This window comes from Panthera tigris, chromosome B4, assembly GCF_018350195.1.
Source record: "Panthera tigris isolate Pti1 chromosome B4, P.tigris_Pti1_mat1.1, whole genome shotgun sequence".
Taxonomy (NCBI): Eukaryota; Metazoa; Chordata; class Mammalia; order Carnivora; family Felidae; genus Panthera; species Panthera tigris.
In genome coordinates, this window is record NC_056666.1 from 38,204,753 (window position 1) to 38,222,554 (window position 17,802).

General features: G+C 46.8%; 1 protein-coding gene across 1 annotated transcript in view; it reads left to right on the forward strand.

Annotated features, from left to right (window-relative positions):
- The window catches only part of PRMT8 (protein arginine methyltransferase 8), a 66,240-nt gene that overhangs the window by 25,112 nt on the left and 23,326 nt on the right, over nucleotides 1-17,802 (forward strand). Inside the window, exons 4-6 of the mRNA XM_015540858.2 lie at nucleotides 1,259-1,322; nucleotides 15,805-15,947; nucleotides 16,573-16,660. Of these exons, the coding sequence (XP_015396344.2) occupies nucleotides 1,259-1,322; nucleotides 15,805-15,947; nucleotides 16,573-16,660 (295 nt within the window). The remainder of the gene's footprint in view (nucleotides 1-1,258; nucleotides 1,323-15,804; nucleotides 15,948-16,572; nucleotides 16,661-17,802) is intronic.

Consider the following 17,802-nt stretch of genomic DNA (forward strand, 5'->3'; position numbering starts at 1 on the left):
GAGAGAAAGAGAGAGAGAGAGAGAGAGAGAGAGAGAGAAAGAGAAGAACAGGGGAAAGGAAAGCAGGGGGCAGAAGACAGGAAAAGAGGAAGGAGGACTGTGAAGCTGCCAAGGTCCTGGGGCCTGGGGCCGTCAGTGCTCTCAATTGTTCGCATGCTTTGGCTTATTTAATCCTCATGATGACCACATTAAACAGGGACTGTTTCCTCACTTATGAGGGAACTGAGGCATAGAGAGTGGCCAAGGCCTGATGTGAATCTAGGCCTCCTGCCTCCAGAACATGTGTTCTTCACCACGAAACCACGCAGCGTCTTGCAGATGGGTGCCAACGTGGCAAGGAGGGGGAAAGAATTGGAGGAGAGAAACACAGTCCCACAGAAAGTGGGATCAAAGGCCACAGGACCTCTTAGTCCAGGAAAGGGCCCATCCTCTTGGGCTCTGAGCCTGGCCTAGCTCTATCTTCTCTGACAAAGCAACCCCTATCTGATCCTGCAGGTGCCTTCATCCATCCCCAAGGCTTTTATGGAAGCTGCGGGCCCGCCCCTCAGTCCTCCTATGCAAATACTCTCCCCTCTGGTTCCAGCATCCCCTGGCTGTCTCCTGACACATGCCCCAGGTGTGGACTCTATCTCCCGCTCTTCCCATAAGGTCCTGCTCTCAGCTGATGCTTGGCTAATTTTTCACATACCTTGGCCCTTTACTTAGGAGATTTGGGGAGACTGGAAATACTTGTAGATTAAAAGGAATTAACCATCTCAAAGGTGAACACTCAAAGGGTAAGAATTGACTTGTGCATGACGTGTGTGGCAGGACGGATCTCAAGACTGGTCCTGAGGCCCTGACGTGCCATTTTCCTGATGGTTCCTATCCTGGAATATGCCCAGTTCAGCAGGGAGATTGGGAGGGAGTGGGTAGAGTACAGAAGCTAAGCAACCTCATCCCATTCTCCTCTGGCTAGGAGGAGACCTGCCAGGTCTTACTGAATCTCTCAAGTTGGACACCAGGTCTTCCATTGTGGAGCAGCGGATTGAAGTCAGCCTCCTTACAGCAAAGGAAGCCAAATTCAATGCAAGAGCCACTGGCCTGCAAATTGGGAGGGATGCACTGTAGTTTTCAGTCTGCTGTATGAAAAAATAGCTGTATGACTGTGGGAGGGTCACTGTACCCATCTAGGCTCAGCTTATTTGTCTGTTAAATAGGAGCTAGACAGGCTGTGATCTTTTTTACACCTTTCTCCTTTGTTCTGTGCCCTTTCTAGATTGAATGTTCCAGTATTTCTGACTACTCAGAGAAGATCATTAAGGCCAACCACTTGGACAACAGTAAGATATACCTCTGTGTGTTTTCCCATGGACAGAGGGAGTGAGGGGGTTTAACACTTTCTTGTTTGGGTGGTATAGACTGATGTAAGAGGGAAAAGTACAGAGCACTTGGCCTTGGGAAGGTGGAGCCTGGTGGAGGCTCTATTAGCAGGACTGTACCCACAGGATTCTGAGGTTCCCAATCCCAGCCATGTCAGCCAAGGGCACGTTATTCCCAGCGCAGCTTTCATGGCTTAGCTGCCATGCCTTCTGCTTGGCCCCAGCTGTAGGCATTCTATTGAGTTTTGCAAAATGGCAGCTATTCCTCCTCTTCTGTGCTCTCCACAACCCCATCCCTACCTCTCCCTTTCAGCAAACCAGTGGCATCCTAGCAGACCCAGGCTCTGCCTTTGGAGAAATGTGGTCCCCTACTGACCATGGGCTGTCTTGCTGATAGTGCTGTCTTGGCAGTTAGGCTGCCTTTGGGAGTGGGACCTTCTCCAAGCTGGTGTCTGATTATAAATAGAGGTGCCTTCCCTTCCCTTCCTCCCTTCACTCCTTACCCATGCATTGCAACCTTTCCCAGGCCCCTCCTCCTGGAAAACTATTTTGAACACACTCACACCCACAAGTGTCCCCAATCCAAAGAACTCCTTGCATCTTTTATTAGTCAACTGGATGAGATTTAGCCTCTAGGCCCTGTGCTGAGCTGGGCCATACATAGGGTTTGTAAACTAGGAAAACAAGGTTGACTTTTTTTCCCTAAGGATGATAGAGGCATTTTGGAGACTATTATGCAAAGAAAAGTATTTCCTATGGGGTATGGATTAGAATGTGTTGTCGGCATCAAGAGTGTAAGCAGAGACACATTAGGGGGCTGTTTCAGTGCTCAGGGGACATGCTATGGCATGGACCAGGGTGGTGGCAGTGGAGGTGGAGAAAAGTGACCACTTTGGGCTAGAGGTAAGGGGGTCTACTGATGAGATGCATGTGGAAATGATAAAAAAGATATGAGCAAGAGCTATTTTGTTGCCTTGAGTAACTGGGTGGATGGTGGAAGACAGAAAGTAGAGAACTTCTGGGGATGACGGGAGGGAGAAAGAAATCAAGAGTTCTCTTTTGCACATGTCAGGTTTGAGATGGACATCCAGTGGACTTGTTAAGCAAGAGTAAATTTATGAGTTTATGTTTCAGGGAGATCCAGCACATGGGATTTGGGAGTCTTCAGCATATGGATGTTATTTGAAGCCACAGGATGATGTCACTTAGGCTTAAAGTATAGCTGGAGGAAGAAATGGACCAAAGATAGGGCTCTGGGGCATTTCAATGTTTGGAAGTCAGTCAGAGGAGAAAGGGCCAGTAAAAGGCAGAGAAGATACACCCAGTGAGGCTGATGGACATTCAAGAGAGAGAGATGCACCATGAAGCCAAGGGAAGGAGGAAGGGGCGACTATAGGGAATGCTCAGAGATCAAGTAAGGGAAGAACAGAGAAGTGACTATTGCATTTGGCCACATGGAGGCCATAGGTGTTCTAAACAAGAGCAGACTCAATGCTAGGGTGGGGACTGAAGTTCAGTTAGAGTAGGATAAATTGTGGAGGGAGGGCTATAAATAAGCCTTCTTGCTGTGCGGGGGAACAGGAGAATGGAACTGTAGCTACAGGTGAATGTGGGGCCAAGGCAGGGAGTTGTTTTTAAGGGCAGGAGATATGAAAACATGTGTGTCTGATTCAGTTGTCCAGTAGACAGGCACATACAGGAAAAAGAAAAGTCAGTCATGAGGCTCTTGGGTCCAGAACACAGGTATAGGGGTTGGTCTTTCCCTTGGAGTAGGGACAGTTTAACCACAGAAACAGATGGAGACTGAGGAGTATGGCTCCAGATAGAGGTGGGCTGCTGGTGGAAAGCCCCCAGTTTGTTGCTTCCATTTTCTTTTCAAAGAATGAGACAGTGATTGGCAGAGAAGAGGGGGATGAGAAAAGATGTGGGAAATGATGGAATGGTCTTTCAGAAGGAGGGAGGGAGGCAAATATGCTGGACTGGTGGGGATTGCTGGAGATGAGTCAGCATAGATATGCAATAAGCTCAGTCCTTGTGTGAGTTTCTCCTTACCACGCTCACCAGCTTGGGTGTGAGGAGGGCCACCTGGGTGGGGGCTTTGATAGTGGGTGGGGGCACACAAGTTCGTTTCAATAATGGATCATGGAATTTAAGCTGGGTAAGGCAGGAAGTGAAGAAGGGATGGGGGGTGGTAGGTGAGTGACAATGAAAAAGGTTAGCGGTATTGGGGAGGCCATGAGCAGAGGTCCAGAGGCCTTTTTCCAGCTTGAGTAGAGGACATGTTGCCCTGACCTCTGACTTTGGTGTCCAGTCTCTCCTGGTTCACTTTGGGCAGCCAGCTATCCTGCACACTCCTCAGAACAGTCCCTGACATGGGCAGAAGGGAAAGAGAGGTGAGCTCTCTACTTGCCTACTAAAGATAGGAAAAGAAAACTGGCCAATTCCTTCTCTGCAAGGGTGCAATAGCCTGACATCCGTGTGTTTTCATCTGACATCCCTTTCTCCAACTCTGTGACATAGGGCAAGAGGTTCCCCCCATTTAACAGATGGGGAAACTGAGGTAGGAGAGGTAGGGCAGAAATTTGGTCTTGGTTCTTGCTCCTGTACTCTCTCCTAAAGTGTGTTTACATTGATGTGGAATCCCCAGGAGTGGCTGCCAATCCTGAAAATGAAAATTAAAACCTGTTAGGAGAAGAGGGTGGGGACAAATTGATGTCTGATCAGACACCCTCCCAGTACCACCCCTGGTCTCCAAGGGGCCTTCAAAGGACATTTAGACCATTCCCTGCCTCTGTACATGTTCAGTTGCGCAGTGACGCCTGACCTTGGAGGGACGGTCTGCCTTCCCCGTCCCCCTGACTCTTCATCTGTCTCTTGCTACCAATTCTCTTGGGATCTGGAACTATAGCCCCCGAAGCTTGCAAAGGGCAGCTGCTTGCAGCCATTGGTAGCAGCGTGTAGAGTGGACCTGAGTGAGAGTGGGGGAGAATAGTCCCTGTGAGGAGTGCCTGACTTTGGGAGAAGGGCGGTTTGGGTCTGAAAGTATGCTAGGAAAAAGAAGCCAATAACCCCTCATCATGCCCTCTAATTCACACCTCGAGAGCTTTCCCTCTCTGCCTCTCTTCTGCTTCAGTTTCTTGTAATTTTTTTTAATGTTTGTTTATTTTTGAGAGAGACAGAGACAGAGTGTGAGCGGGGGAGGAGCAGAGAGAGAGGGAGACACAGAATCTGAAGCAGGGTCCAGGCTCTGAGCTGTCAGCACAGAGCTCGACACGGGGCTTGTACCCACGAATGGTGAGATCATGACCTGAGCCAAAGTGGGACACTTAACTGACTAAGCCACCCAGGCACCCTCTGTAATTTGGTTTATTTCCCTTCCTATCTTTATCACTTCTTTCCTTTAACCTTCAAAACATTCCAATATATAGACAAGGTACAACTTTTTTTTTTCCTGAACACTTTGAGAGCAAGTTGTTGACGTGATGCCCCATCAGCCCCAAATACATGCATATGCGTGTCATACAAACAGGGACATTTCCCTGCATAGCCACACTGTGACCATCAAAATCAGGAGACTAACGTTCTTCCATGATCATTAGCTAGCGCTCAGATCCCGCTTATGTCTGCCACTTGTTGAAATAACATCCCTTAGAGTAAAAGGAATCACCTTCTTAAAAAAATTTTTTTAATGTTTATTTTTGTGAGAGAGAGAGAGAGAGAGGAAGAGAGAGAGAGAAAGAAAGTGAACAGGGGAGGGACAGAGAGAGGGAGACGCAGAATTTGAAGCAGGCTCCAGGCTCCAAGCTGTCAGCACAGAGTCTGACGCGGGGCTCGAACTCATGAACCGTGAGATCATGTCTTGAGCTGAAGTCAGACACTCAACTAACTGAGCCACCCAGGCGCTCCTAAAAGGACTCAGTTTCAAACCACATGTTGCATTTAGTTGCCACATCTCTGGTTTCCTTCAGGCTGGAGTGGCCAGATGCTCCTCAACTCTTGTTGCCTTGACGCTTGACAACTGCAGGCCAGAGTTCTGTAGAATGTCTCTCAGTTGGGGGCATGTGATGCTTCTGCAAGATTGGGTTCAGATCGTGCCTCCTGGCAGGAGTTCGCGGAGATGCTGTGTCCTTTTTCCTGCATGCTCTTGGGGACATGCAGTTTTGATTTGTCCTGTTACCGACAGCATTTGCTTTGATCACTGCTTCTGGTGATGTCTGCCAGGCTTCTCCATGGTCAAGTTGCTCTTTCTCCCTTTGTAATTAGTAAGATTTTCTGGGGGAAGTGGTTTGAAACCATGTAAATATTTCATTCCTCATCATTAATTTCCTATTTTATTCAATAGGTTACATCTATTATTAAAGGTACTTATTTTGATACACGAATTGTTCCTAATTTGGTCATGGGAGCACCTTTAAGCTGGCTTCTGTGTCCTTTTGACATTCCTTCTTCATTTTTTGTGAGCTTTCTTATTTTCTGGCACTAATGTTCCAGGCTCATCTTGTGCTTTCCATGGCTTTGTTTTAGAATCAGCTGTTTCTCCAAGGAGTCATGAGTCCATTTACTGGACAAAGGCATTTAGAAACTAGAATCTGGGGCTAAATGTGTTCATTGATTTTAGGGTGTTGAGGCCCTCAGGCTGCTTCAGTAGAAAGAACTAAAGAATGTGTGTGTGTGTTTACATACACATTTACATAACGTGTACTTCTGAATCTATACATACTGTCAAGTGTAAGTCCACGTGCTACCCCACCTCCTGCTCTAACCAGCACTGCAGGGTCCTCTAACTTTCTCTCTTCCCATGTTTACAATTCATTTCTCTGACAGTGAAAAACCTGGCTCCTACTATTCTTCTTTTTTTTTAAGGTTTATGTATTTTTGAGATAGAGATAGAGATAGAGAGCAAGCATGCAAGCAGGGGAGGTGCAGAGAGAGAGGAACAGAGGATCCAAAGTGGGCTTGGAGTTGACAGGCTGACAGAAGCCAGCCTGATGCAGGGCTCAAACTCATGAACCACGAGATCATGACCTGAGCCAAAGTCGGCTGCCCAACCTACTGAGCCACCCAGGCTGCCCTGGCTCCCAGTATTCTTATTATGTTTACTTATTGAAACCATCCCCCCTGATGTACACCATCTCCCATTGTCACCACCTCCTGCCCTATGCAGACGTGTCTGTCCCCCCGTGTTGGGCTCTGACACTGGCATGGGTACTCTCCTCTCCCTGCTTAGACTCCAGCTTGCAGAGCCAGGCTGCTTCCCATGCAGCAGCCCTCTCGGCCCCTTGGACTTTACTCTCCCATCCCAGGCCACCTCTTCATGCCCTGCTTACCACACTGCCCCCACACTGCTCAAGCTTCAACACCCCATGCTGGACTGTTGTGGCAGGTACACACACCCCCTTTCTGGGCTGCCTAGACATCTAGTTTGCTCAGCCACATTCTTAGCATGCAATCATCCCAGGCGCTGTACTTTGATGGCTCACACTTGATTCTCTACTAGTGAGCAAAGGCCCAAGAGGGACAAACCCTTATCCCCAAGTAAATAGCCAACCCCATGCCTCATTCTTACCCCTCACATACAGTGTACCGAGGAGGAGGGAACACCAGGCCCAGGGGCCTTTACAAGGCAAAGTTGTTTCCACTTCTTCCTTCCTGGGCTTAGCAACAGGTGGGTGGAGCCGGTGAGACCGCCCAGGGCCCTGTCTGCTGCACCCGCTCGCTCAGCCTTGGCATGTGTACTGGAAAGAGGACAGCTTGACTGTACAAATGCTTCCATGGAAATGCTTTTGAAATGTTGCAACAGCCAATTGTGTGGGGCTTAGGAGCGTAGGTGTACAGACATAAATAACAACACAGGACATAAAATACCTGCTACCCAGAATCAATCAATCTCTCTCCCCCTCCACCTCCATACAGCTCCTGGGGCTGGATTTATTCACGTGTATACACACACCTCCACGAAGCCACCTGCAGTGGTCATGCAGCCTTCACATGGCTTCTTCCACATGCATGGCCCACTCACGTGCTCAGAGACTCCTGTTTGACTTTGACTTCCTCCTTTTCCCTGCTGCGGAGCTGAGTGTGCTACCAAGATGCTTAGAAAGGTAGATTTGTTTGTGAAGATTGACATAGGACCTCAGGGATGGGTAAAATTTTTATAGCTCTAGAAACAAAAAAGTTATAACCCATTTACTTCTCAGGAAGCTCAAGGGAGAAAGTGTATCCCTCCTTTCCTTTCTCTTTTCCTGCCTGTGCACGTCCTAAAGTATTAAGTGTCACAGACGAAGAAGCCTGAGCACACAGCAGAATGGCAATGGACAGAGCATGCTCCACAACGTAACAGTAGAGATGGCTCTGTCCCATCGCTTGGACTTTGTGATCCACCACCTGCTGCCCAGAGAGGAGCTATGTCCCAGCACAGCGTGCAGGGCTATTCGGGGGTGAGAGACAGTGTTCAGAGTGACTAATGCCAGGCTTCGTGTGTGGTAGGTGCTCAAACGTTAAGTGTAGGTCCTTTCAGTCTTCATGTTCTACACGTTGCTCTTTCTTGGCCGCACACGCACCCTGAGACTTTTGGAGATGACGCTTCAATCCTCTGCTGCGGCTGGTTTCCTCCGCGCCCTGGGGCATGCAGCCTTGGGATGGTTCGCCTGATAGGAACCCTGCCACCAGTCACTTGGGATCCGTGGTTGTGAGGAGCACTTGTTTCCGGGGGTGGGGGAATCCTCCTCCCTGCAGCCTTGCCGAGGCTCCCTTCCTTTCCTCCGGGCCATGCAGAGTAGGAGCCTCCTGTCATGTGGCAGCCCTTTGTCCACATCCCCCGATGATAATGACACCCTCCCAGATCCTACACTCTTTGCTTGGTTTGAGCCACTGTCTCCCCCTCACCCTTGGAGTTCTGCTAAGAAATAAGCCCAACCCGGAGACAGGAGGGACCCAGATGCTGTGCTTCTGACACCATGGCTCCAACTTCCTTCCATTAGCGATTGTGGAAAATGCAATGTCACCTGGTGCTGAGATGGAATCAGCTACAGCCTGTCGTCTGTCCGTATCCATATCTGTTGACTATCAGAATTACTGCCCAGCTGGAGCTCCTAACCTATGTCTTGAATCCAAACCGAGAATCACACTTCTTATTCATATTAGACTTCCTGTTGGTAGATTTGGTCCTTCCTTACAACTACTCAGGCTTTCGAGAGAGCATGGCTCTTCCAGGGTCATTGTTTTCTGCTTGCTGTTCCCACATTTTTGATGGGTGCCCTGGGGTGAGTGTGGAAGCTCTCGTAGGCTGGTCTGTGTTCAGCTCTTGATCAGTGCCTTTGAATACAGCCAAATAGCCAGTGGCAAATCCATACGATAAGGATGCTGTGGGGGCAAGGACTTGTCAGAGCTCCTGTTGGAGGTCCCCACATGGTACACTGCAGGCAGGGGGGTGAAGAGCACTTACTCTGGAACCGGACTTCCTGGTTCACGCTCAGTGCTGCCCGATTAGCTTGTGATCTTGGATACCTTATTTTGTTATCCTTGTTTTGTTGTGCCTTAGTTCCCCCATCTGTGAAATGGGAGCAACAACACGTCATAGGGTCATTGTGACGATTCCATGTTACTGCACGTAAAACTGTGGCATGCTGAGACAGGCTCCTACAGGCTCCTGAGGGCCAACTGTTAAATTTTCAGTGTATTTGTAGAACAGATGAAGTCACTTTGGTGGCTTGAAATTGGCCACAGTGGGAATATTTACACCACAGAAACCAGCAAATGCTACAAATCAGGGCTACTTTCCCCGGAGACCCAGTTGTTAAGTATCTACCAGCACACCACTGTTAAAACACAATGGTGTCCCACAGGCAGTAAGCAGCCAAGAAATTTTAGCTATGGTTATTATTATTTCATTTGTTAACTTGACTAATAACTCTGTCAAAAGAAAAAATGAGATTAATCAGATATAATTTTTTTTAATGAACCTGTACTAGTGACTCCTGGCAATTGCTGCTTCCTTTCCTAACTGCTCGTGAAGAAGCCTATTAATAATCTTAGGGCTGGGTTTCACGCCCTTGTTTCTTCAGGCATTGTTGTGCCACACTCCATGCCCTGTACCAGGTGCTGGGAGCCAATGGTGAACCTGACAGACAAGCTTTTTGTTCAGGTGAAGCTCACTTATCTCACGGAGAAGACAGACATAAGCGCAAGTGAACAGACATCATGATAAAATTACAAATGGTGAAAGGTCTTAGAAAGAAACATGATGGAGTCATTGAGAAAAGTGGGGTGCCCACTTCTGGCTGGGGGATCGCAATGGCATGATGGAACTGGCTCACAGTTCACACCCCCTTGTGAGAGCTGATCCTGCACTTTTCTTCCCAACTGTGCACGGGTGACATCCCAGCGTGAACAACAGAAATCAGCCATGGTGGAAATGTTTACACCACCGACACCAGCAGGTGCCTTTTTTAGACACTGACCAGCACAACCAGTTTTAGACACTGACCTGCACAGCATTGGAAGTGCGGAAGCTTCTGGATCGAGGGCACTGAGGCATAGACTTGACTAGTGAATAAGCCACCTGCTGAGTAGACAGACATGTATCACACAGAGGGACCACTGGTGCCAGCTCCCTGAGATGGAAGACATTTTGTGCCTGTAAACTCTAAGTATTGGGTGACAGTGATACCTGGAATGATTTCAGAGTCCCAGAGCCTAGGGAAGGCTTTGCTGCCTTCTACATTCACAATGATTCAAAAACCCTGTCCAGTACCCCTGCCTTCCTAATCCCTACCCTACTTGGCTAAGCCCCCACAATCCTCTGCCTGTGGCCAATGTGTGGGGTATGTACTCAGGCTGTGCCATGCTAGGGATTCTAAGTGGTGGGTGATAGGTTGGGGTGGGGTGAGTCCCAGGATGGTTTTGATTGCCCAAGTATTAGTCCAGCCAGTGCAGGGTGTCTGGGAAGGGAAGGGCTCGGGCCAAAGCTAGCAGGACTTCAGAGCTCTAGCTAAGCAGAGTAGGCCCTCAGTCCTCAAGGGAGCCAGAGCAGGTCAGGACATGAAGCCAGGCAGATTATGCACTAGGGGCAAGGCAGAAGCTCAAGCCCTATGTTCTTGGGTGAATGGGGGGTTATGGAAGAAAGAGAGGTACCATACTGAAGGTTCTACTATACGGAGGCTACATAGCACGCATGGCTCATCTATGCCAGCTCCAGTTATGGGATCTGTTTGCTGCAGGGTATTTTCCAAGTTCCACCAGATATTGGGGGTAAAGTTATTGGTGTCTTCTTTCTCCCACCACCACTGGCCCAAGAATGGGGCTTACACTGACTGACCTTGTAAGAGAGGTTTATCCATGCATCTGGACCTTGGAGAAGATGAGGGCAGAAAGCTGAGGCAAGGCTGATACCAGGGAGGTGTCTCAGTTCCACCTCCACCACCCTGATGGCTCAAGATGGTTCTACCTCTCCTCACCCTACTAACCAACCTGACTGGCCTTCAGGAGAAGGATAGGTTAATCCTTGGCCTTCTCAGGTTTCTTTTCTCCCATCATTCCCAAGCAGCTGCTTGGTGGCCACAACAATCCCATGATTGTTGTGGGTAAGTCAAGTATTATATCCACTGGCAGACAAAGGAGGGGAATCTCAGGGAGACTGGTGACTTGTACCAGGGTTACACAATTGGCCTAGCCTTTGGCTCTGCCTTTTGATTTCTCTAAACTCCAGTTCTCTCATTTAGGCAGATGGAATAATAAAACCAACCACACAGGTTCCTGTGAGGGTTATAGAGATAATGTAAGTGAAATCACTCTGCAAGCTGCTACTCAAATGCCAGCAATTTTTTACTATCATAATTAGGACTAGTTTGAGGATCTTTTGTCTTTGAACCCAAATACCCTTTTTTCAAAATTGCTTATTCATCCATTCATTCATTCAGTAATGATTTTTGAATGTTTGTGAGGGGTCAAGTGCTCTGCTAGGTCCTAGAAATAGGAAACTGAAATAGACAATTAAGAAGAGGAGATCGTAGCCTGGAGGTGAATCAGGCCCCCAGAAGTTGTTTGGCAGCTGGCATGGGTGTCGCCAAAATAGGCCTGTGAACAACATGGAAAAGGAGCTGAGGGGCAGCTGGTGTCCATGCTGTGGTGGGGGTGGCATCAGAGAGGCTCTACCACCTCAGAGCATGCTCCCTGCCTCACATTCATGACCCTCATGCCCACTCCTCTATTACACAAGATCTGCTCTGGGGAACAGAGGAGTGTAAACTGGGGAGACTACTAACTCCAGACCTGTAGGGTCACCTGACTCTGATGGACATGTGGGAGGCCCAAATGAGATCAGGCTGGCCCAATTTGTTTTTTGGTTTTTGGTTTTAGGTTTAATTTTTTAAATTTATTTTTAGTTTTTATTTGAGAGAGAGAGAGAAAGAGAGAGAGAGAGAGAGAGAGAGAGAGAGAGAGAGAGAGAATCTTAAGCAGGCTCCACTCTTAGCATGGAGCCCAACATGGGGCTCGATCTCATGACCCTGGGACCATGACCCAAGCTGAAATCAAGAATTGGACACTCAACTGACTGAGCCACCCAGTCACCCCATTTTTTTAAGTCAAACCAATGACCATGAGTCAGAATGGCTAGATTTCTGTAATGAACAGTGAAGATGAAAAGAAAACAAATCCAAAAAAAGAAAAAAATCTGGATGTCTCATTTGCATACTTGAAATTACAGGGGAAGAATCTCCCAATTTAGAGTTTAGAGTTTATTGCTCCCTGTTGTGCACTTAGTTATGATTAATCATTCCAAAATTCACAAGCCATGGTCCTCTTATTTGAACAAACTTTTGATCATCTTTATGGAATAAAAACATAGCTCCAAAGAGTGACCTTAATGCAACCTTGAGTTAACACAGTGTTAGTGATGTGGGGATCAGATTGAGAACAGAGTTCTACAGCCCATAGCTGCTCAGAACATGAGGATCAGTGGCTAAGATCCCCTTGAAAAAGCTTGACGTGTAGAAGGGTTGGATGCCTGCACACTTCTTGGAGCCAACCTGCTGCCATGCACTGGCCAATAGTCCCTGGTTAGGTGCCATAAAGCCTACCATAAGAGGTAGCATTTTGAAGACTAGGAAATTGAATCTGGGAGTTTAAGTGGTTGCCAGTGGTGACTATAGAAAACAGGAAGAATATCCCTGATGATTCAGCTGGGCAATTATATTTGGGTCCATGGAAACAATGTGGCCTCTTTCTTTAAAAATTGGTCCTAAGGAATTTGTACAAATTCGAGTCAAGCTGGAGGTTGGAGGTACATCTTCTTTATTGGTGTCAGCTACCAGTAAACTTTGCACAATGCCTTTTACACGCTCATATATACTTGAACAATCAAAGCATTTTGGCACTGCAGAGCATCTTGGGGAATTTTAGGTTCAATCCCCCTCTTTTTTCTTCCTCCAATAAGGAAATCGAGGCCCCAAAGGAGAGGAACTGTTTGATCAAGGTTTGTTTGCTGTCGGCTGGAACAAAAATGAAGTTGTCTGTCTCCAGGGTGCCAACATGAGGTTGTGAAAATTGAGCACTCTACAGAAGCACCTGGGCAAGGGCATGAATGGGGTCTGGAATCCAGTCCACAACTGGCTGAGGGGAAGCCTGCCTTTTTCCTTTCACATAAGGCCCATCTACTCACCAAGCCAAAGTAGGGGCTACATCTGCTCTGAGAAATGTTTGGATGCAGAAGGGTGATGTTAAATGAACAGAGATGCAGACTGTTGATTTTTTAATAGGGTTAATTGATTCCTTCTGCCTTTCTGTGACCCACTCTCATTCTCTCTCCCTCTCCCTCTCTCTCTCTCTCTCTCTCCCTCTCCCTCTCTCTCTGTCTCTCTCTCTCATCTGTCTATCTGTCTTCCTACCTATCATCTGCTGTACCCATAGTGATCAAGATATAGCAACTCATGGATAGAGCGCTACTGCAGAGAACAGGGACAGCATTCACTCATGCTGGGGGACACCCAAGGAATATTGGGTACATACCAATGTGTCAGACTGGACTATAAGTTCTTGTCCATCTCTGCTTCTTGCCATCCTACTAGAGTCCTGTTCATGGAATCATTCTCAGTGAACCATATACTAGGCACCGAGAGTGGAGGCTGTGGTGCAACCACAGGCAGGAGAACACATCTTCCTGAGATACAAGGAGGTCACGATCTAATGTAAGAGATGGAGCAGACCTATAGCTCCATAGACACATGCAGGCATTAGGGAAGAGCCTGCAAGAAATGTGCAAAGAGAGAAGAAAGGGAAGCCACCTTGAGGGCATCACAGTAAGTGAAATAAGTCAGATAGAGAAAGATAAATACTGTATGATTTCACTAGTAAGTGGAATTTAAAAAACAAAACAAAACCCAGACTCATAGATACAAAGAACAGATTGGTGGTTGCCAGAGGTACGGTAGGGGGTGGTGGGGGAATGGGTGACGGGCATTAAGAGGTACAAACTTCAGTTATAAAATAAATAAGTCATGGAGATGTAATGTACTGTATGAGGAAAATAGACAATAATCTGTATCAACTTTGTATGGTGACAGATAGTAACTACACTTATGGTGGTGATCAGTTCGCAATGTCAAATCACGGTGCTGTGTGCATGAAATTAATATCATATGATATGTCAGCTATTCTTCAACAACAACAAATTTGCAAAAGTAAGACAAACCAGGCTTTGCACTCAAATAATGAGGCAGGTGGGTCAGGCATGTATTTGTCAGTTCTTTTTCAGAATGAGAAATAAGTTAGGCACTCCATTTGCATTTTCAAAAATCCCTTACTTTGTCCCTGTGTGAATCCTCTTGGTTCATCCTGCATCCTGCTTTTGCTTGAGCTCCTGCTCTTAAGTTGTGGAGCCCCCAGAGAAGCAGAGCTTTGATATCTCCTCTTCCTACGCCTTCTGAACATTTTGGAAGTGACTAGGCTTTCCTTAGGGGTAGGGCTCATGAGTAGCAGCCAAGAAAGCCACACAAGCTGGGGGCCTCACTCTAGAGTGATCAGGGCCAATATGCTTCTGCAAAGTGTCTGACTCCTTACAGAGGAGGCCTTATCTGATTAAGCCTTGATTAAAAGCCAGATATCAAAGAGCAAATCATCATTAGAGGCTACTAATGGGCATTCCATCACCTGTGTTTTCAATGTGAAGACATGAAGCAAAACCAGTGACCTGTGTGCCCTTTGTCATGCAGCAACCTCTAATCCAAATTAATTTTAATGAAGCTTAGATTCAGGACAGATATGTTCTCTTTGTGTGTATGTATGTGTTTTTTTCCACTCCTGAGTACAAGCTATTGTTCAATTTTCCCAGCAAAGCTCAGGCATGGTGTGATTTTTCAGAAGATGGTGCAGAAAGAGAATTTCAGAGCATGAATATGTGTATCCTTTCAGAGGAAATGTTCAGATGGAATCAGCCAACAATACATCACCCTGTCAATTTCACAGCAACATCTAAGATAGTATTTGCTATGATCTTTACAGCAACAAATGTAAAAAGAGACTCCAAAATTATGTGTACGACTGTGTCAAATGATCAAAACCCCAAATAAGAAGTTTCCCCTGCCACAGAAGGATAGAAAGGTCTTGGAAGTGACTTATGAGCAGAGGCCACTAAGAGCAGGAGAGTGTTCCCAACCTTATCCCATTCACTTCTCTATCAGCTGGTTAGCAAGGCGGGGGAATGTCAGATGATGTCTACCTTCTGTTGAGCCCCGGCTAAGAACCTGGCACTTCACATTTGCTGTTTCATCACATCAGTTCAACTACCCACTCAGTAGATACTATTCTCCCTGCTTATTCTCTGGGGAATCAGAGTTCAGTTAGGTCAAGTAACCTTTGGAAAGTCCTATAGTTAATAATGAGAAGATCAGGATTTAAACCCCCGACTACAGAGCCCATGCTCTTGTCAAGACACAAAGTTGCCTTCCTCATGAACCCACTGGGAGATGAGCCCTGGATGTGAACAGATGCAAGAGCAATAGGTATCCTTGCCCTTTGGATTTGAACCGTCATGGCAGCCTAAAATGGGATGGGCACCATGATCAGAGTGTTAGAGTCATAGCATATCAGACCTGGTCTCTACTTCCACAGCCACCATTTAACCTCTCTAAGCTTCAGTTCTGAATGAGAATAATAATAATGCATTTACTTCATAGAGGTGCTGGGAAGACCACATTATAGGGTGTATATCACAAGCTTGGCACAGGGCCAGACGCATAGTGACTGCTCAGTAGATTTTAGGAAGAAAACACACAAGTAGTTTGCAGTTCTTTTTGTATAACTAGCTTGGAGAGGGATGAGGTACGTCACATCTTAAAAGCAGAATCAGAACAGGGATAAAACCTGTAGGTCTGGCCCTGATGTGGGATGCTCATGGTTCCAGGCTAGGGTCCCTGCAAAGTGTGGCCGTGGGGTTCATATTTTCCAGTCATCACCATATTTAAGGGTAAAGTGGAAGAGGTGGAGCTGCCTGTGGAGAAGGTAGACATCATCATCAGCGAGTGGATGGGCTACTGTCTGTTCTATGAGTCAATGCTCAACACGGTGATCTTTGCCAGGGACAAGTGGCTGGTAAGTGTCCTGCATGCTGTCCCCTTGTTGGTCTGCTGGCTGTCCTGCTGCTCTACCCTTGGCCGACAGTCTAGGAAGAACATGAGTACTCCAGAGAGAGGTTGAGCTAAAAGGTCACCTCCTCCAGAACCCTCTCTTTAAACCAGATCTGCTTTAGAGGACAGAATGATGGTACCTGGGTCCAACATATCTATCACATTATTCTGTAGGTCTATCCTTGGCCTCTTTGGTCATAAACAACACCCATTCTCTGTTGTCAAGACAAAAATCTATTCTGATCAACAGGTACTTAGGACTTATTTGGCTGCCAGGGAGCTGAGCATGCTTATGACCTTGGCTTCTCTGGGCTAAAGGTTATAACATCTTTTGCTGTTCCTCATAGACTAACATTTTCCCCAGTTCATTTGTTCTATTAACTCTACCTAAGTCCCTCAAATTCTCCTAATTCCCAAAGAAAAACTGAGCATTGCCATCCTAACCCTAACCCTGGCCAAGGTGACAGTCTGCTGAATGAGAAATGCTGGCAAGGGGGTGCCTGTCTGGTGACTCTATGTGCAGTTCAAAATGTGATGTCTTTGTCAGGTGAATAGATTACGAGACCCATTTCCCCACAATTCATCAACAGAAACCTGGAGGGCTTATGTTTCCAGACCGGGCAGCATTGTACGTGGTAGCAATTGAAGACCGACAGTACAAGGACTTCAAAATCCACTGTAAGTCACCTTTTAAGTTTTCATTGGATATATTTTTTTATACATTTGGGGTTGGAGACACTTCATTGGCCCTGAGATGAGCATCTGATCTCATGAATATAGCTGCTATGCTTATGGAGAAGTTTACCTGTGACTTATTCTGGATTCTTCTCTCTAAATGTTTTCTTCTAGTCCCAAGGGTGGGAGGTCTACAGAGAGAAAATAAGCAATACAGCTGGTATAAGATACATATCCTGGACTGAGAGAATGAATGCAATGTGAATGAAAAATGAATTGAAGCAGCTGAAGCTGATTTTTGCAGAGCACATCAGGCCAGCTGGCTGGGATCCTGTGGAGGTTCAGTTATCTCAAAAGTCCACCACAGAGGGTCAGAAATGACAGATTCCTAGCCAGGTTGACCATTCTCAATCCTGTCTCCATGCTACTCAAATTCTTCTTTGAGGTTCTTTTGGGGGAATGGACACCAGTGGGGGTGGGGAGAGATGGAGACTGTGTGTGTGCACATGGGTACATGCATATGTGTGTGTGCATGTTGGGCGTCTCATATCCAAACCTATATTTATACTGCTTTATCACCCGAAAACTTGTTCTCTTAGGGAAAAAAAGCAAGCAAACAAAAAAACAAACAACCTCTCCAATGTTTTATCTGGTCCAAAAGGGATGCTTTGTTCTTTTCAATTTAGAGGGTAGCATTTCTTGGTGACACAAGTTAGGTCTTCAAGCTTATTCCAAATGTGTTTTTGTAAGTTAGAAATGGCTGTGTCTCCTCAACCAGAGCTAAACATGACAAAGGAGTAAAGAACCCCTCACACAGGCAAGCACGTGCATGATCCAACCCCAAGCATGAGGCAGAAACTCCACACAGAGTGATGGAGTCAGTAGACCTGCGGTTCCTACCCCTGCAGTGGACAAACCCTCCTTGGCAAGATTACCATGGAGGGGTTCACAGACTGAACATATGCTCAACGCCTTCTGCCCTGGGAAACAGAGACTCCAGAGTTTGACAGAGTACTGCTCCATTGATTCACACAATTGCCATCTAAGTATTGCCAGTGCCCGACAATACCTCAGCTGGACTGTGCTATGGAATGTGAATATTTGTGTGTGTATGTTCAAACCCTTCTGGAAATATAACATCAAAG